Below are 19,035 nucleotides of genomic sequence, written 5' to 3' on the forward strand. Positions count from 1 at the left end.
CCTGGGGGCCAGTGTTGTGGAGTAGTGGGGAAAGCTGTTGCCTGCAATATCGTTATCCCATATGGGCACCAGTTCGAGATCCGGCTGCTCCACTTCTGATCCAGCTCCTTGTTGGGAAAGCACCAGAAGATGGAACAAGTGCTTGGGTCCATGCACCCACGTGGGAGACTTGGAAGAAGCTTCGGGCTCCTGGCTTCAAATCAGCCCAGCCCTAGCCGTTGTGGCCATTTGGGAAGTGAACTAGCAGATGAAGATCTCTTTGTCTGCATAACTCTGCCTTTCAAAAGAAAAGGCATATTCTCCTAGCCTCAAAGATTTAAACTTTATTATAGAGGAAACAGGAATGGAGACAGTAAATGAGGCAGTGGCCAAGGAAATCAGTACTTGTTTAACTACTGCACTGGGCACATGTAGAAAGGATCTGAGAAGGGTAGAAAGTATTATTTGCAGGAAGTCTGAACAGCCCGTAAGCTACCAAGTTCTAGCATAAACAGCTCTGCGAAGTTGGCAGTACAGGTTCTGTACAGCCAAGTATAAATTTTACAACTCTTTTTATTACATACATATAATACCAAGTAAAGCTGCAAAGCAAGCCCACTGTCACAATGAATCTTCACAATCAAACGCCTTATAACAAAACACCCCCAATAAATGACAGACTTGTGTCACGAAGAGGACATAACCATGCTGCTTACATCACACTGCCTGGTATTCTATTTATCCTGGGAGACTCCCCTGCATACAGCTCATTTATATTTAGATTTTTAATAAGCACAGACATCAAGACATCTAGTCTTGAATTAAAGCATCAATTCTACTGAAGTTCTCTTAATTATATTCTTAATAGTACTCCAGACCATCAACTGCAGGCTGTTTAAGTCAGCTAAAATGTGTACAGGAGCAAACATCTGAAGAGTTGTATGAATCTCAGATTTATTCATATACATATTAGATTAAAATCAAACCACATGTAAAATTAAACTCCTGCTTGCATTCACTCTTGATACTCGCACTGAAATAACTCACCTCAAAAAAATCAAAGATTAGTTCTAGGTTATCTGGTTCCATTGTCTGGATGCTGTACTCTGTCCAACGGTCAGGCTGCAAGCCATATCCACACTCTGGCTGTGAATGCCTGCACTTGAACTCATTATCACTTATTAAAGATATCTCCAGAGTATTGGACATTTTATGAAGAACAGTGGGAGAAATCCTATCATCATCATCTTCCTCTGGGCCCTCCAGTGTCAGCTTTACCCTGTATGACAGGAAAAAATAATGAAATGCAAAAAGTGGCACAGGAGGGAAACTCATAAAAATGCAACATAAGTGTTAAATTAAAAGGGAAGGGAAAGGCGGCGCTGTGGCATAGTGGCTAAAGCCACTGCCTGTAGCGCTGGTCATCCCATATGGGAGCCAGTTCGAGTCCTCGTTGCTCCACTTCCAATCCAGCTCTCTAATATGGCCTAGGAAAGCAGAAGATGGCCCAAGTCACTTGGCCCCTGCACTCGTGTGGGAAACCCAGAAGAACCTCCTGACGGCTAGCTTTGGATGGGCTCAGCTCCAGCCATTGCGACCAACTGGGAAGTGAACCAGCAGATGGAAGACCTCTCTCTCTCTGCCTCTCCTCTCTCTGTGTAACTCTGCCTTTCAGATTAATAAATAAATCTTTATATATATAGAAAAAAGACTATTAGAGGGGCCAATGCTGTGGCGTAGCGGGTAAGGCCGCTGCCTGCAGTGCCAGCATCCCATATGGGTGCCAGTTCCTTTACCAGCTACTCCGCTTCTGATCCAGCTCTCTGATATGGCCTGGGAAAGCAGTCGAAGATGGTTGAAGTGCTTGGGCCCCTGCACTCGTGTGGGAGACCTGGAAGAAGTTCCTGGCTCCTGGCTTTGGATCAGCTCAGCTCCGGCCACTGTGCCCATTTGGGGAGTGAACCAGCAAATGGAAGATCTCTCTCTGTCTCTACCTTTCCCTGTAACTGTTTCAAATGAATAAATCTTAAAGTTTTCTTCAAATAGTTATATAAATGCTTATAGTCTACCACAAAGAGACACTGACAGGTGAGCATCTGGCACAAAGGTTAAGATACTACTTGGCATATCCACATCCTGCAGTTGCTAATGTGCAACTTGGGAGAGAACAAGTGATGGCTCCAGAAGGTGGGTCCTTGCCATCCATGTGGAAGACCCAGATTGAGTTCTGGGCTCCTGGCATTGGCTTGGTCCACTGCTGGCCATTGTGGGCTTTTGGGAAGTGAACCTTTGGATGGAAAATTCTCTCTCTCTCTCTGACTTTCAAGTAAAGAAGTGCATAGTTGCTTTTTTTTTTTTAATTAAAAAAGATTTATGTATTTATTTGGAAGTCAGAGTTATACAGAGAGAGAAGAAATGGCAGAGAGAGGTCATCCATCTGCTGGTTCACTCCCCAACTGGCCTCAATGGCCAGAACTGTGTTGATCCAAAGCCAGGAGCCAGGAGCTTCTTCCAGGTCTCCCACATGGGTGCAGGGGCCCAAGGACTTGGGCCATCTTATACTGCTATCCTAGGCCACAGCAGAGAGCTGGATTGAAAGTGGAGCAGCCGGGTCTCAAACTGGCACCCATATGGGATGCTGGCATGGCAGAAGGTGGCTTTATCTACTATGCCATAGCGCTGGCCCTTTTTTTTTTTTTTTAAGCAAGACATTTATATTGTTTTCCACCTACTGGTGGAGTCAATCAAAGAGAGAACAGTGTTGTTTAATACTTGGTGATGAGGCTGGCACCGTGATGTAGCAGGTAAAGCTGCCACCTGCAGTGCCGGCATCCCATATGGGTGCCGGTTTGAGTCCCAGCTGCTCCACTTCCAATCCAGCTCTCTGCTATGACCTGGGTTAGCAGTAGAAGACGGCCCAGGCTCATGGGCCCCTGCACCCCCGTGGGAGACCCGGAAGAAGCTCCTGACTCCTGGCTTTGGATTGGTGCAGCTCCATCGGTTGCAGCCATTTAGGGAGTGAACCAGTGGGTGGAAGATCTTTCTCACTGTCTCTCCCTCTCTGCCAATCTGCCTTTCAAATAAATAAATCTTAAAAAAAAAAAGCTTGGTGATAATGAGATGCAGGAATACTGTTTTATTTTAAATGCCTAAGTTAAATTTTTAAAGTGCTGACTGCTTGCAGATAAATTTATTTTTTATCTTAAGAAAGCTTAGTCTAGGAAGGAAGACCTTTCTCTCTGTCTCTCTCACTGTCTATAATTCTACCTGTCAAATAATAATAATAAAAAAAGCTTAGTCTATCATTAATATGAATTAGGAAGGAAAATGATAGTCAGAACAAACATCAATTTCTAGCTGTGCATAATTATTTCAAAAGAAATCAAGTAATTTATAAAACGAAACTAAGTAGTTACAAGAAAAAAATATCACAATTTAAGTCTATGCACTCAATAGTATATACAAACCCTCAAAGTGATTTTCACATAAACAAGAATGATGCAGAACTCAGTTTTCACATGCATTCTAATCAGATGCCCCAACCATTGATTACCTATTTACTTTTTAACAGCAGCCAAGGGGGAAAAATCCTGCAGGTCAACCCACCAACTAGGTTTTATCTTCTATTGATGCCTTTATTTCAAGGTCTTTTTTTAAGTTACTACAGTGTTGCAGAATCAAAGTAGAAGGCAAGAAAAGCCATGGCAAGATACCTACACCCTAAATCCTCTACTCATAGCTGAAGGGGCCACCACAAAGGATTAAAGTGCCACTTAACCTTTTCCTTATCTATCATTGAGATCTGTGAGTACTATAATATTTAACCACTCATGGCAAAATATTTATGCATTTACAAACTGTAATATCATTATGAATTTTACTATGAAGATAATAAATGTTATATTATCAATCAATGTTAACAAAAATGGCCCTTTCAATCCAGGCCTGACATTTTGCCATAAAAGGCTGCATTACATATGAAAACACAGAACCCGCAGTCTCAAAATCACAAAAATTCTCAAGTGAAAGGGATGTCTGGGTCTCCAAGAAACTAGCTCAGTCCAAGTTATAATATTTCGCAGCAGGGGAGGAAGTCACTAATTAACCACTTACACAAAGCTTGACATCTCTAGCTCTTAAATTGGTATAGACTTTTAAAAAATAATCTGGACCAGTTCTGTGGCATAGTGGTTAAAGCCGCCGCCTGCAGTGCCGACATCACATATGGGTGCCAGTTTGAGTCCTGGCTCCACCACTGCCAATCCAGCTCTCTGCTAGGGCCTGGGAAAGCAGTCGAAGATGGCCCAAGTCCTTGGGCCCCTGCACCTGCGTGGGAGACCTGGAAGAAGCTCCTGGCTCCTGGTTTTGGATTGGCACAGCTCCTGCTGTTGTGGCCAATTGGGAAGTGAACCAGCAGATGGAAGACCTCTCTCTCTGCCTCTCCTTCTCTGTCTGTGTAACTCTGGCTTTCAAATAAATACATAAATCTTTTTAAAAAATAATGATATGGAACAGCTGTGATAACTGCTGCCTTCCATCATACAAAATTTTTCATTTTTGAGTCACAGCAAAGTTTAGAACTCTGAAGGATATTTCCAATCATTTTTTTTCTGTATATGCCATTCTCCTCTCCCTTAGCACAAAACTTTGGCTATATCAATTTTAAGACAAACTTTTACTGCTATAGAAAATGTTAAATGATAGAAAGTACAAAGATACATAAACTTAAAAATTATCTACATAAAAACATTTTTCTGGTTCTGAGTTTCAAGGTAACACTAACCTAGGTACATGCTGCAACAGCAATCTGAGCAGTTCACTAACACAAAACCCTGTGGTTACCAGAAGATATGACATAATCTGTTAGGTGTCTACATTTAATGGCTAAAACCAAATGGGTGAGAAATCTACAGCAATAAGAAAAATAAATGGCAGAAGTAAAAAAAATACATGTGCATACCTAAATCTAGATTTCTTCAACTTTTTCTTGGTAATTGAGACAGGAGGTTTTTCAGAATAATGCAAGCGTAATCTTATTTCAGTCTGACATGTCAGCCATCCAGAATCCAGAGTTTCAACACCATCTGGCAGAGTAAATATATGAAGAACAGTGATTATTAAACACTTTTTAAAAAATAGCCCAGTAATTACAATACACACTAATGATTCCAGTTCTCTTTCAAATTTTAATACACTGAAGTTATAACATTGGTCCTTCCCCCATAGCAAATACACAGTCTTAAAATTTGTCACTAAAAAAGTTTCATTTGAAAGGAAAAAAATGTTAAGCTATTCACAATTAGCTATGCTTTAAAAAGTAAATTAAAATATTCTTATCAGACTCATTGTTTAAGTAACACGGATCTATTTCAGAATGAGTCCATGTTCCAAGATAGCTTCTAATCTAGTTAAGCGTTTCATTGGGGATTACTATTAAACTTCAGTGCTTCAGAGGAGATGCTCAGCTGAATTATTATGCCACACTAGTGGTGAGGCGTGAGATGTAGGAAGGTAGGAACAAAACTGCAAGTCAACTCTCCATTCTCATATCTATATATCCTGTGATAAAATATACTTATTTTGTGTTAGCACTCTTTAACTTGAAATTATCTAACATAGATAATAAGTTTCATCTATAGGGATTAAAGAAATTAAACATCTCTCCATAGGTATAATTTAATGTTTAATAATTGTCAAATTTTAAACACTGCTTGTAGAAATGGATGTAATGGCTTTTCATCCTGAAAGCTAACTCAAGCTGAATTCAGCAGAATAACAGCCACAACAAAGGAGAGAAGTGCTGTGTATTTAACCCTAGCCCTGAAACAATAAACACTGATGCTGTTCAAGTAGTAGACTAATGTAATATAAACAATCCCAGACCACATTAAAGAAGTTAAATTCGTACCCAAATACTCCGAGAGCACATACTCGTCTAATGTGTCCCAGCATATGAGGATGCATAAAGGAAAACTACAATCAAAAACATTCAAGCCCTTTTCCTCCCTGTGCTTGACAGGAAACTGGTTATTGGCAATTTATCTCTAGGTCACACGTTCTTCCGACCCTTTTCTACCTTTTAACTCCCTAGGTACAGTAAATTAGAATGCAATTTAGCAAGATAATCTTGATAACAATATGACAATTCCAGTCATTAAAGAAAATCTGAATTATTAGGATATAGTATTTACTAAAGCAAAGAAGTATACAAATACATTTTTCAGTTAAAAATTTTTACTCGATTGCAAATTAGTTTTTACAGGTTCAGCCATGGCAGGTTATTATGGCACAGTGGGGTAAGCCAGTGCTTGGGATAACCACATCCACATCACAGTGCTGGTTCAAGTCCTGACTGCTCTGCTTCCAATCCAGTTTTCTGCTTATGTGCCTGGAAAGGCAGCAGATGATAGCCCAAGTACTTGGGTCCATCACCCACATGGGAGACCCAGATGGAGTTCTAGGCTCTTGGCTTTTGCCTGACCCAGCCCCAGCAGCCGTTGTAGGTATCTGGAAAGTGAACCAGCAGACGAAAGGTCTCTCTTTCTCTCTCTCCCTTTCTGTCATTCTGTCCTTCCAAATAAACAATCAAATGTTATTTAAAACAAAAAAAAAAAAAAAAAAAAAAGTCAGCCAGAATTACTAGAACATTCTGGCCAGTCTCAGTTTTACTGTAAGTGCACATACAGGGGCTAGAGTTGCGGCAAAGCAAGTAAAGCTGCCACCTGTGATGCCAGCATCCCATATGGGTGCTGGTTTATGTCCCGGCTGCTCAACTTCAGATCCAGCTTCCAGCTAATGGCCTGGGAAAGGCAGTGGAAGATGGTCCAAGTGTTTAGGCCCCTGCCACCATATAGGAATCCCAGATGAATTCCTGACTTTGGCCTGGCCCAACCTTGACCATTGTGGCCATTTGGGGAGTAAACCAGTGAATGGGAGCTCTCTCTCTCTCTCTCTCTTTGAAAATAATCTTTAAAAAAATGCATACACAATCACATAATGTACTTACTTAGCCAAAGAGTTACAATTCATACTTTATACCTTTAGAACTACTTATCATTTTCAAACATAATAGTGTTAAAGTATATTAAAAGTTAAGAATACCACTTTTTTTTTTTTTTTTTGGACAGGCAGAGTTAGACAGTGAGAGAGAGAGACAGAGAGAAAAGTCTTCCTTTTTTCCGTTGCTTCACCCCCCCAAATGGCCGCCACGGCTGGCGCACTGCGCCGATCAAGCCAGGAGCCTGGTCTCCCATGCGGGTGCAAGGCCCAATTGGGCCATCCTCCACTGCCTTCCCAGGCCACAGCAGAGAGCTGGACTGAAGAGACAGGACAGAATCCGGCGCCCCAACTGGGACTAGAACCCAGGGTGCCAGTGTCGCAGGCGGAGGATTAGCCAAGTGAGCCACGGTGCCGGCCTAAGTATACTACTTTTAAGTTAACTGTATGAACTCATACCTGAAGTCATTAGTTAAAAATCAAAAAGGTAAAATTTTAAAACATAGCAATTATGTTTCTGGAATCTAGTCTCTACTTTCAAGATCATTCTATGCCCTATTTCTCTGTGCTATTTATTTCCAATGAAATGTGAAGTAGCATCTTAATCATATCAGTAAACATTTTCACAACTCAGTCTCACTTACTGTGGATTCCAAACTGTCCGTCATCAATAGTAATTTCATTTTCTAGAATTCAAGGAAAATAGAAAACCTAGTTAAAATTCATGAGGTACATAAAATGAACAATTCAGAAACTGCCCACCTTAGGACTGTTTAAAATATTTTATCTACAACTTAACAAGCATCCTAAAGTGAATAAGCATATTTATTGTAGCCCTCAATAAAGAATGCCCTTTAAGGAGGCTTTGCCAACAAGATTGTTCTTACAGACTTTGTTGATTGTTCACGAAATTAAAAGGACGAGAAAGGAAATTCCTCAGCAAGGTGCTCTAGAGGCACTGGGACAGACTCCCACACCCACCCACGCAGGAGCCTTAAGTTGCTGGACAATGATAACTCCTTTTTGATGTTTCAAACCCAACATCTTGGCACAATTAAAATGCTTATTCTTATGTAGTGCATATTCTGAACTCATCTAAAATATAGTTCTCAAATTCCAACTATTCGCTATAGCCAGCTAAAAGCTTCTCAAATAGCAAACTTACCTGTAAGTACAAAGCTGTGAGGAACTACCAAAAAAATAAGCACTAGTAGGCTTCTTTCTAACAAGATTGCAACTAAACCACAGCTGTAAAGCCCCACCCTCTGAGGATATACTAATTATCTTCCTTGCTTACATCCCTTCCCAGTTTACTTTAAATGTAAGTCTGAAATGTTAAAATAAATGATGGTTCCTAATAAAGACTCTCACACAGAACACTTTTTTAACTTTAACAGCTATATTTCCCAAGCGTAAAAATAAATTTTTCTGTAAGAACAAAATCATTCTACATTTCACAATAATATATTTAATTGCAAGATACCTCAAAATGCAAAATTTTTTAAATGCTGAATCTCTAGTAAGTTCCAACCTCAGTATGGGACTAATGTACAATTCAAAATATTCTATCATAAAATTGTTAAATATACTATCAAAAATGTACTAAAACATACCAAAAAAATTCCAGAGAGGACAGAATGAGATGTTTGTTTAAAGATGTGTCCTCACTACAGTGTAAGTGGAACCTCCCACTGCTTTACCAGCCAGCTACCTTTCCATTTACCTCTAGACACTAGAAGATACGGTCCTCAGCAATGAATCAATTTACAGATGAGTACAAGCAGGTAATTTAATGCATGTGAAATGAATTTCAAATTCTATTTTCAATATGGAAAAGGAAATTCGAAAATATTGTATGAAGAGAAATGCCATTTTATAGGCATAAGAAAACTGAACAGTGTTTTACAAAACAAAAAACTCTCTGGATTTTAATTCTAACACAGCCAGCAGGGAATTTAAATCAATTAGGAGTAACATGTCTACTATAACAAAGAAATCTGGATTCATGCAAGTTTATTCAAGTACATACTAGCTTTAAAAAAAAAAAAAAGAAATGGAATAATTTATTCCATTACTCTCACTATACGAAGGTAAAAAATTAAGAGTCATTGCTCTGGATTAATTCTTTCCTCAAATGTCCTTTACGCCTGAGCATGTAATCAAATAAAGCCATGATGCTCAGTCAAGATGAATGTTATTTTTCAAGCCTCTAACTACTCCAAATAAAAATGATTAAAAATAAATTAACCAAACAAAATGAAATAAAAACTAGGCAAGCATGTCTAATAAATTTTATAAAGAAAGGCAATTAGGAACTATTTAGTTTTGAAAGTAAAATCCACGAAATGCTAAGTGAACTTTGTAGTACTGACAATTCATTGACTTTAAACTTTAGAATACAACCTTATGAAATCCCACTAAGCCATTGTCCAGCATATTAGTAACTTTATGCATATGCCTCAAACAGATGCAGTTAATGCCCATACCTAAAGGGGTTATTGATCGTGGTTGTAGATGAGTCTCCCACTTGTGAACTATGACTTGACATGGACCACCGATAGTCTGCAATTTAAAAGTTAAACGTCTGCAATAATTTCTTATACCTTATTTTCTACCCATGACTCCATTAGATGTTTGTGGCCTAAGTCTTATACTAAATATGAGACCAAGAGATTCATCTTGTTAGTTATCAATATTATATGCCAAAAATCAGGAATGTACCAGGTCACAAAACATGATGAAAATGCTGGAAGAAAAGGAGAGTGAGGCAGTAAGCAAAGAAAAATGAGATGAACTGGCATACAAGACTGTCTTAAACCCATTCTTGTATCTACCTCCAATACTTAATTTTTCTGCAAAGAAATTTTAATTTTTAACTTCTATTGTGTCATTAAAGCCAACACTAAATAAATTTTGTTTAGTATGTCAGCAATCAATGAAGTCTTACTAAAGTATTCTCTATTTTAAGTAACTCTCCAAGTGTTTAAAAAAAGCCTAACCAGTCTACAATATGAATAGTAGAAACAAGTATATCAGGTTCAATTATCACAAATTACAAAGAAGTAAAGTTCTTTATTTAAGAATATAAGCAGAAAATAAGAATATCAAAGTTCTTAACATCACAGCACTTCTTTTTTTTTTTTTTTTTTTTTTTGACAGGCAGAGTGGACAGTGAGAGAGAGAGACAGAGAGAAAGGTCTTCCTTTTGCCGTTGGTTCACCCTCCAATGGCCGCCGCGGCCGGCGCACTGCAGCCGGCGCACCGCGCTGATCCGATGGCAGGAGCCAGGAGCCAGGTGCTTTTCCTGGTCTCCCATGGGGTGCAGGGCCCAAGCACCTGGGCCATCCTCCACTGCACTCCCTGGCCACAGCAGAGGGCTGGCCTGGAAGAGGGGCAACCGGGACAGAATCCGGCGCCCTGACCGGGACTAGAACCCAGTGTGCCGGCGCCGCAAGGCGGAGGATTAGCCTAGTGAGCCGCAGCGCCGGCCAACATCACAGCACTTCTAAAGAACACAAGAAACCCTAAAGAAAGGACACATGCACAGGTGAATTTGAAGGGCAAATATGATAATAGGGGAACTAACAGTCTCATCCCTTAGAATTTATATTCATACTGTAATAATTCATAATACTGTCTTCTGCTATCAATTCCCTTACTAAAACATAAATGTTGTTATGTTTTATGTTATGTTATGTTAAAACATAAATGTTATGGATAACACATAGAGCAATTTTAGACCAACAATGAGCCACAAAAGATTCTGAATGTACCTAAAAGACCAAAGTTTAAGTGTTCTAATTTTCCTTTAATTCTTAAAAAAAATTAGCTAATTAAAACTATGTGACAAAGGAAAACACTAAACTACACATTTTGAAAGCAAATTTTCAAATAACCTTATACAATACTTTGATTTTTTTTCTTCTTTACATGTTCTTTGACCCTTTTTCTAGGCAGATTATACATTACTATATGTGCTACTGAAGTGAGCACATGTTATATATAAAAAAGCCCAAGACACACAAGCTTCTCTTTATATACATTCTTTAGATACCATTAAATACTCTTGTATATCTTACAGAATTTCAATGTTAATTGTATTTGATAATAAGCATGCCAAATGATAGCAAATATCTAATAAATTTGGCACTTTTTTTATTTAAAGATTTATTTATTTCTTTGAAAGGCAAAGTTAGAGAGGCAGAGAGGCAGAGAGGCAGAAAGAGAGAGAGTCTTCCATCCTATGGTTCACTCCCCAAATGGCCACAACCACCAGAGCTGGGCCAATCTGAAGCCAGGAGCCAGAAGCTTCTTCCAGGTCTCCCACATGGATGCAGGGGGCCCAACGATTTGGCCACCTTCTACTGATTTCCCAGGCCATAGCAGAGAACTGGATCGGAAGTGGAGCAGCCAGGATTCAAACTGGCATCCATATGGGATGCCAGCACTGCAGGTGGTGGCCTTACCTATATGTCACTTAAAATAACCAGGCTAAATTTTTTGGTATATATAAACTTGTGAAGCTTAAAGGCTAAAAAGCATTAGCTATTCACTCAAATCATTAATCTTGAGATACTAAATGAAATGCTCTTTTTCTTTAGCTGCATACCTCCTTGCTAGAGAAGTTCACTTACGGTGGATTATCAAAGGAATGTATTCTCTTATCCTAAAATGTGATACATTTAATTTCCATTACACTTTTTAAAAAGGAAATATATTTAATCCTACATCTGCTAGATGTTTTTTACTACAACTTTCTTCCTGGCTATTTAAAAAAAAAAAAAAACAAAAAAAAAAAACTAAACTTTCTAGCTGTCAAAAGATGCAAAGTGCACATTAAAAATAGGAACAGTAATATATTTAATCCTACATCTGCTAGATGTTTTTTACTACAACTTTCTTCCTGGCTATTAAAAAAAAAAAAAAAACTAAACTTTCTAGCTGTCAAAAGATGCAAAGTGCACATTAAAAATAGGAACAGTGTTTCTTAGCATTATGCCTTTCCTCTACCTCTCCCATCCTCCTGCATGTCCTTTCCCTAAAACTCCCGTCTCTAAAGATGGGGCAGACTTAAATTCATATAAAAATTAACAATCAAAGATGAGTTGAAAAGGGTGCCATCAACTTATTATATGTTGACAGCGATTGAAAAGTGGGTGGAAAAAACGAGAGGGTGTAATTTGCTTTGTTAAATTTAATACAGGGGAACATTACAAAGTTTTGAGTGTTTTATCTATAATTACGTAAGAATTGTCCTGTGGATTAAATACTTGATAGGGAATCTATTTTCATAGCAATTTTAATATCTCCACTCTCTTTTCAGTAACAAAGCTATGACATAGCATAAAACAATCCAGACTTGAACTAACTGCAGAGACCTGAGGGGCAGTCTGAGGGCCAGTTCTGCAGATGACTTACAGGTCTACCTGCATTCAGACTACAAGTCCATTTTACTTGGTACATGAACTGCCATAATATTGGGTAACAAAAACTTGTTTTAAAATACACTGAAAATCCAAAATGGTTACAACTACATTTGACATCCTTTTACAAATATTTAAGAAATGTCTTAAACATTAGAAAATTTAAAATTTCAGTGATGACACTAAAGCATGCAATCCTTTCTAATAAACTAAATGTACTAACTCGTTCATCAAGATTTTAAAAAATTAACAGTTCCAATCTGCAGAAGGCATCAACAATTGTAAGATTTTTGAGTAAAGTAGAAGGTGGATCTTTGGGGGGGGAAAGTAACAGTAACAATCTAAGATAATACTCCATTAACTGTACTTGTAGAACTATTTCAATTTTGCAGATACAAAAATCAGATGGCTACAGAAATGTTTCCAAACATATATATTAACAAAAACAATAAAAAAAATTTGTTTTAAGGGGAAGAACAAAAGCCTTACTGATTGCTTTCTTGAATAATTGCTGACTTCACTCAGCTCTATGCAGCACTGAGAAAAACAAGATCATCTAACATGGAGACTGGAGTTTTATTTTTGTTATTTAATAAATCACCAAAAATTATCACTAGTCATGCAGTATCACCACTGGTAGATATGAAATTTTAAAACTGTTACTGATTGTTTTCTCTACACAATTTTCCAAATATCTATATGTAAAAGGGGAATTGAGAAAATTTTACCTATGATATCATACAGAGATCAAACCCACTGTCATTTAAAAATCTCTGTTTAGTAAGACAAGTAAGGAAAATGGTTACCTAGGCATGAGTAAAGCAAAGTAAGCTAAGTGGAGAGGTATATCTGAGAAGACTCAAATCTCAAGCATCCAGAAGAATTTTACTACATTAAGAAACCACTACACAAAATGACATTATCTAGGCTATCCTGAAAATGAGCAATTATCTGCCTAACACTGACTATTTTATTAAAAAATTTAAACAAAAATCAAGGGAGATTAAGACCAAATAAGATAATGAATCTAATCATGACTGAATGTTAACATCTATTAAAGTCAGAAACATAGCTATGTTACCAAAAAGCAAAGATGTATTTTGATTAAAAAATAAGGAAAAACAACAAAGGTAGAATTAAAAACTGGCTAACACTTCATTATAAAACACTCATAATTCCAACCATCTGCAAAAGATAGTAGATATTGATTTTAAAAATGCTTAAATTACATGTTAATTCAAAACGAGTATGTGGAGAAGATGAAAAATTAATGTACTACCTATCTGTAGGCTCATCCAATGTTTTCACTCCAAAAATACTACTGTTACATTTAAATTAGTTTACCATAACACCTAGAGAATTATTTAAAAATTTAAACATGAATATTTTATTCTAATTGCATAAAGTGTAAGAGAAAATGTAGCTATGAAAAACTGAGGAAAAAATATTTTGAAACTTTTAACTTTTAAACTAAAAGTAATATGCCAGAAAAAGCAAAGTATGGAAGAGAAAACATGAATGATAAAATTTTATTTTTTCACAATAAAATTTTAGTAATGAAAGGGACCTAAGAAATCTACAATTCAAACATTTCATTTTATAGATGAAGAAGCTTAAGCCTAAAGGATGAGTGGTTTGTCCAAAACCATAAGCTTTTACTTAAACTTTTGTTTTTTACTAAAACTTTTGACCCAGTAAAATTAACCTTATCTCCCATTTTAACTTTTTAATGTCCTCATCATTACTCTGCTTCCCTATCATTCTTTATGCTCATAAAATGTTTCCCTTTAGTTTACATCATTTCAAGATTTAAGATTCCTTGCACATTACTTCCATCATTTGATAACATACAACTGAGACAAAGTTTCATAATTCTAATAAAAATGTTTTATTTAAAAAGTGCCACCAACTTTTAAAAGAAAATTGTCACTTTAAGCTAGCATATGGGGAAAAAAAACTCTATCCATATGCATGGAATTTTATGTAGCTATTTACTCTATTCCATGAAAAACATACTTACCATGGCAGCCCCTGCATCACACGGTACATGTGTACACGATACAGAGCACCTACTTAAAGAAACACACTCACCAACACATACTGTAAACTTTTGCAAGTATTACAAGGGGAAAACTTGTTTTTTACTGTTAAGCAGAGTTCTTGCCAATTTTTCCAAAGGGCATTTGAGTGATTTTGCTCTTTTTGGTTACATTTTCAATGAAAAGGAATATACAGGTTGGCTTGATTTAACATATGTTGACAAAAGTCTTACTTTAGAAATCATGGGTCTTCTCACCTAAATTCTCCTTTCTAAGTAAAATTTGATTTCATATGCTGTAAGGCTAACAAAACATGCTCAATAAACTTTCAATGTCTTGAGCGCTATAACCTACATTTCTATACATAATTGTTCAATTTATACTGAAGAACTTTGCCATGCTGCATAACACCCATACAAATGATAGATGCCCTTTTCTTAAGTTGTTAAAGTAAGACAACTGTCAAGGTAAGCCAATGATCGACCAAAATGTAATTTAAGTTCAGTTACTGAATACTTATATAATAAAATATTCTTAGAATGAGAACGTAATAGGTGCAAAAGACAGCTGACGTGGGTTTGTCAGTTTTCATTCTTTTTTTATAATGGTGGCTAAGAGAACAAAGTAACAGTGGCTGCTTGCACTTTTTCGCATGTAACTAGTGTTCAACAGCCCCCAAATGAAACCCATTTTTAAGAAAGTTCTAATTCAAGTGTCATTTCCTAACCCCCTGCCTAAACCTTTTTCACATGCAGCCCAACTGTGCCCCAAAGTAAAACTCTGAAGGAAAAAAAATCCTTTCAGCAAATAACTATCTGTAGACTAAAAGGAAAAGAACCAAGTGTTTTTCTTTACTAAATATGAAAACAATCCCCAAATAATAAATTGTTGTGAATAGGCAGGTTGAGAATAGATATTTCAAAGGCCTTCAGAAAAGATCCTGGCCTAGCAATATCACCTTTGAAAAAAGTCTAAGAGGAATCACGTCAATTTTCATAGAAGTTAAAACAATACAGCCATTAAGAAATGGCTACAGTGAAATAATTTTACAAAACAATTAAAGCTGGCTATGCACTCCTCTAAATATATTTACGCCACGAAAGGATTCAAAACAAAACAAAAAGGAAAATCTTTGCAATTGGTTACTAACTAGTTTACAAAAGTTACAGAAAATGCATACCTATAGAGAACATTTATCATTAAAACCACTTTCATGATAAGAATATTGCAGAATATACTTACTATTATTAGGCTTTTAAAAATTCCACAGCAGAAAATGTCTGCCTCTGAAGTGGTTACTTTCTTGCATTTTTAATACCAAATTTGTTACTAACCAAGAATTCTGTTCCTTATTTGACCCAGACTCATTTTGCTTTTAATGTTTTCAAATGTGAGTTGCTTTTGAAAGAAGTGTTAAAGACATTGGAAAACAGATAAAGAAAACATACCTTTGGTTCTAAAAAGCACCCTTTGAAGTAGCGATACTGAATTGATACTCCTCTACTGAGGGCAATGGTTGCTTTCCATAACATGCTGTGAGGACAGAACAATCAAAGCAACAGCATCAGTATCAAACTAAAATGCCTAGACTTCATAATTTATGGAGCCTCTAGAACAAGATATGAGGCCAATACCACTCTTTTACGCCTACACAGGATTTTACTTCAGCCCTTTTGTGCAGCAGGCAAAAAACACATAAATATCGCTACGAAGCGGCTTTGGGACTCAGGCCTTTGCATCCCAAGTGCAGGGTGACCATCCAGCAAGTTAACACGCATGACGCAACTGTCCCTGGGTCTAAGGGTCCTGGTCCAGGCTCTGGCTATTCCCCTAACCATGAAAACAGTGTATCTTGTTTCAATTCAATGTTCTGGCTTGGAATTACGCTAATCTTAACAGCAACTGAAGCTCTGACTCAACATTCTGCCACAAAGTGAACAAATTCACTACCCTTCATGATTGTAACTGATTTTGAGCTTCAAATCACAGAACAATGGTATCCGAAATCTGGTCCCAGGATCCTTAATATCATCTGGGAACTTATTAGAAATGCAAACTCTCAGGCTGCACGCAGATCTATTGAAGCCTTGGGCTGAGTCCAGCAATCTGTACTTTACAAGCCAAGATTGAGAGCCACTGTCAGAGACCACCACCCAAACATGAATTCAGCCCAAGAGTAGCTCAGGGAACACAGGGCAGCTCCAAATGCTCTTCTATGAGACCGGATGCCACCTCTGCTCCCAGACTGGCTCCACTAAGGCATTATCCTCTCTGAGGCTCAATCCTGGCTCTTAACAAAATACCCACAACCAGATGTTACCCATGTCCCTAGTTTCAACAATCTCTGATTCTACCCTGAGAGGTTCTGATTTTATAGGCCTGGCCATTTAGAGTTTGATCACAAACTTCACGGGCACTTGGATGTAGGTGGTTTGTGGAAGTCACTGCTATAAAATGAGTACAGCAAATGTGTGGCACATGTGCCCCTACTTTTCCCTGTTAACTCTCAGAATCTTTTTCAACACAGGGTACCAGACAGACTACCAACTCAGAGATGAAATCTGCCATCGCTCCTATGAGAAAATGGCAAAAATTCCAGTACTACTGATCCACAGTCAGCCAAAGAATATGAAACTAGCCATGATGTGCACAGGATTTATGGTTAAGCTTTGGGAAATGTGCTGGGATTCCTGTCTCATCCACTATTTCTAAAGCTCTAGGAACAGGGGACATAGGTGTGTATATGTTTTAAAAGCCCTTCCAAATGATTCTAATGTATACCCCTGTTTAAGAACCACAAAATGAAGAGATGGCAAGGCAAAGCAATGCGTTTTTTCACCACTTCTCTAAGGAAACATACCAAAGTTAAGAATAAACCATGGGGGAGCTGGTGTGGCTTAGTGGGTAAAGCCACTGCCTGCAGTGCTAGCATCCCATATGGGCACAGTTAGAGTCCCGGCTGTTCCACTTCCGATCCAGCTGTCTGTTGTGGCCTGGGAAATCAGTGGAAGATGGCCCAAGTGCAAGCTTGGGCACCTGTACCCACATGAGAAACCCAGAGGAGGCTCCTGACTTCAGATTAATCCACCTCTGGGCATTGCGGCTATTTGGGGAATGAACCAGCAGATGAAAGACTTCTTTCTCTTTTTTGTTCTCTCTCTTTGCCTCTGCCCTTCAAATAAATAAATAAATCTTAATAAAAAAAAAAAAAAGAATAAGCCATGGGGCCAGCACTGCGACAAAGTGGGTAAAGCTACTGCCTGTGATGCTGGCATCACATGGGTGCCAGTTTTGAGTCCTGTCTGCTCCATTTCCAGCTGTTCAGAGCCTTTGAGGAATGACCCAGCTCTGCCTTTCAAATAAACTTTCAGAGTGTAAGTTGGGGGTGGAGGGTGGGAGGCAGATTGAAAATCACAGGCACAGAGGACTTACATGCTGAAATCCCAAAGAAAAACAAGAATCCTGTCTAAACGCAAAAGATTTCCCTGTGTCATCTATTTCTGTTCTCCCTGTGAAGCACTGTTTATCTGCTAGATATGAATCAATTTTACTTCAGTGTACATCAGTGAATAAATGGCTGGCCCCTTAAAGTGAAGTAATCAAAGGGGCCAGCACCGTGGCATAGTAGGCTAAGCCTCCGCCTACAGTGCCAGCATCTCATTTGGGCGCTGGTTCGAGTCCCAGCTGCTCCTCTTCCAATGTAGCTCTCTGTTTAATGGCCTAGGAAAGCAGTGGAAGATGGCTCAAGTGCTTGGGCCCTTGCACTCTCGTGGGAAACCTGGAAGAAGCTACTGACTCTTGGCTTCAGACCAGCCCAGCTCAGCTCCAGCCATTGCAGCCATTTGGAGAGTGAACCAGTGGATGGAAGACCTTTCTGTCTCTCTCTCTGTAACTCTACTTCTCAAATAAATAAAGCAAACAAAAAGGGAAGTAGTCAGGTGCTGTCTCATTCTATTCACACTACTTTGACCAGGTTGGGTAAAATCGACTCAAGACAGACAGAGTATGTTTTATTGAGAAGTTCAAAAAGGCATGAGATTTCACTTAAGACAGGAGTGGCTGATCAGAAAAATCAAGGAAAAGCAGCCATTTGAGGGGAATAAACAACTCGTCACTCTGTAAAAGACTGGGAAAAATGCTATACTAATATCATTTTTCAGCAGAATTCTACCCATAAAAACAGGTGAGAAAATGTGTCATTCCACAAGCAAGAAGAAAGGTGTTCTAGTGCATTTTTGTTTTCCCTTACAAAACTCACATTATGGAGCTACTTTCCTTTCCTTTTGTTACCCCTCTGTTTTGCCATTAGTGCTCTTCAAATTATCTGCTGTGAAGAATCAGTTTTTGTTTGCTTGTTTCTTTTCCCAATCTGTCTGGAGACTAATACCTCTGTGGTCCATGACCCCAGTTCAATGAAGTCAGTCCATGATGACACATATGGATGTCCTATAGGTATCAAATTGCTAAAAACATATATAAATGTCTGCTTTCAAATTTTGTATCTCTTACCTCACAGAACTAACCTAAACTCTACCAGGTCACCAAGGCCTAGAAACAGTTCTGCCCAAGATCACAGTTGACTGAATGTTGGCAGCCAG

At 38.2% G+C, this 19,035-nt stretch overlaps 1 protein-coding gene across 4 annotated transcripts in view; it reads right to left on the bottom strand.

Moving 5' to 3' along the window:
* The window catches only part of GPCPD1 (glycerophosphocholine phosphodiesterase 1), a 60,924-nt gene that overhangs the window by 33,098 nt on the left and 8,791 nt on the right, over positions 1-19,035 (bottom strand). For 3 of the 4 annotated variants that reach the window (XM_002710841.5, XM_051846186.2, XM_008256282.4), the window contains exons 4-8: positions 15,886-15,970; positions 9,462-9,537; positions 7,620-7,661; positions 4,940-5,063; positions 1,027-1,258 (exon numbers count right to left, since the gene is read on the bottom strand). In XM_002710841.5, the coding sequence (XP_002710887.1) occupies positions 1,027-1,258; positions 4,940-5,063; positions 7,620-7,661; positions 9,462-9,537; positions 15,886-15,970 (559 nt within the window). The remainder of the gene's footprint in view (positions 1-1,026; positions 1,259-4,939; positions 5,064-7,619; positions 7,662-9,461; positions 9,538-15,885; positions 15,971-19,035) is intronic. The other variant, XM_017341764.3, reaches the window with a different exon arrangement.

This window comes from Oryctolagus cuniculus, chromosome 11 (assembly GCF_964237555.1).
Source record: "Oryctolagus cuniculus chromosome 11, mOryCun1.1, whole genome shotgun sequence".
NCBI classification, from domain to species: domain Eukaryota; kingdom Metazoa; phylum Chordata; class Mammalia; order Lagomorpha; family Leporidae; genus Oryctolagus; species Oryctolagus cuniculus.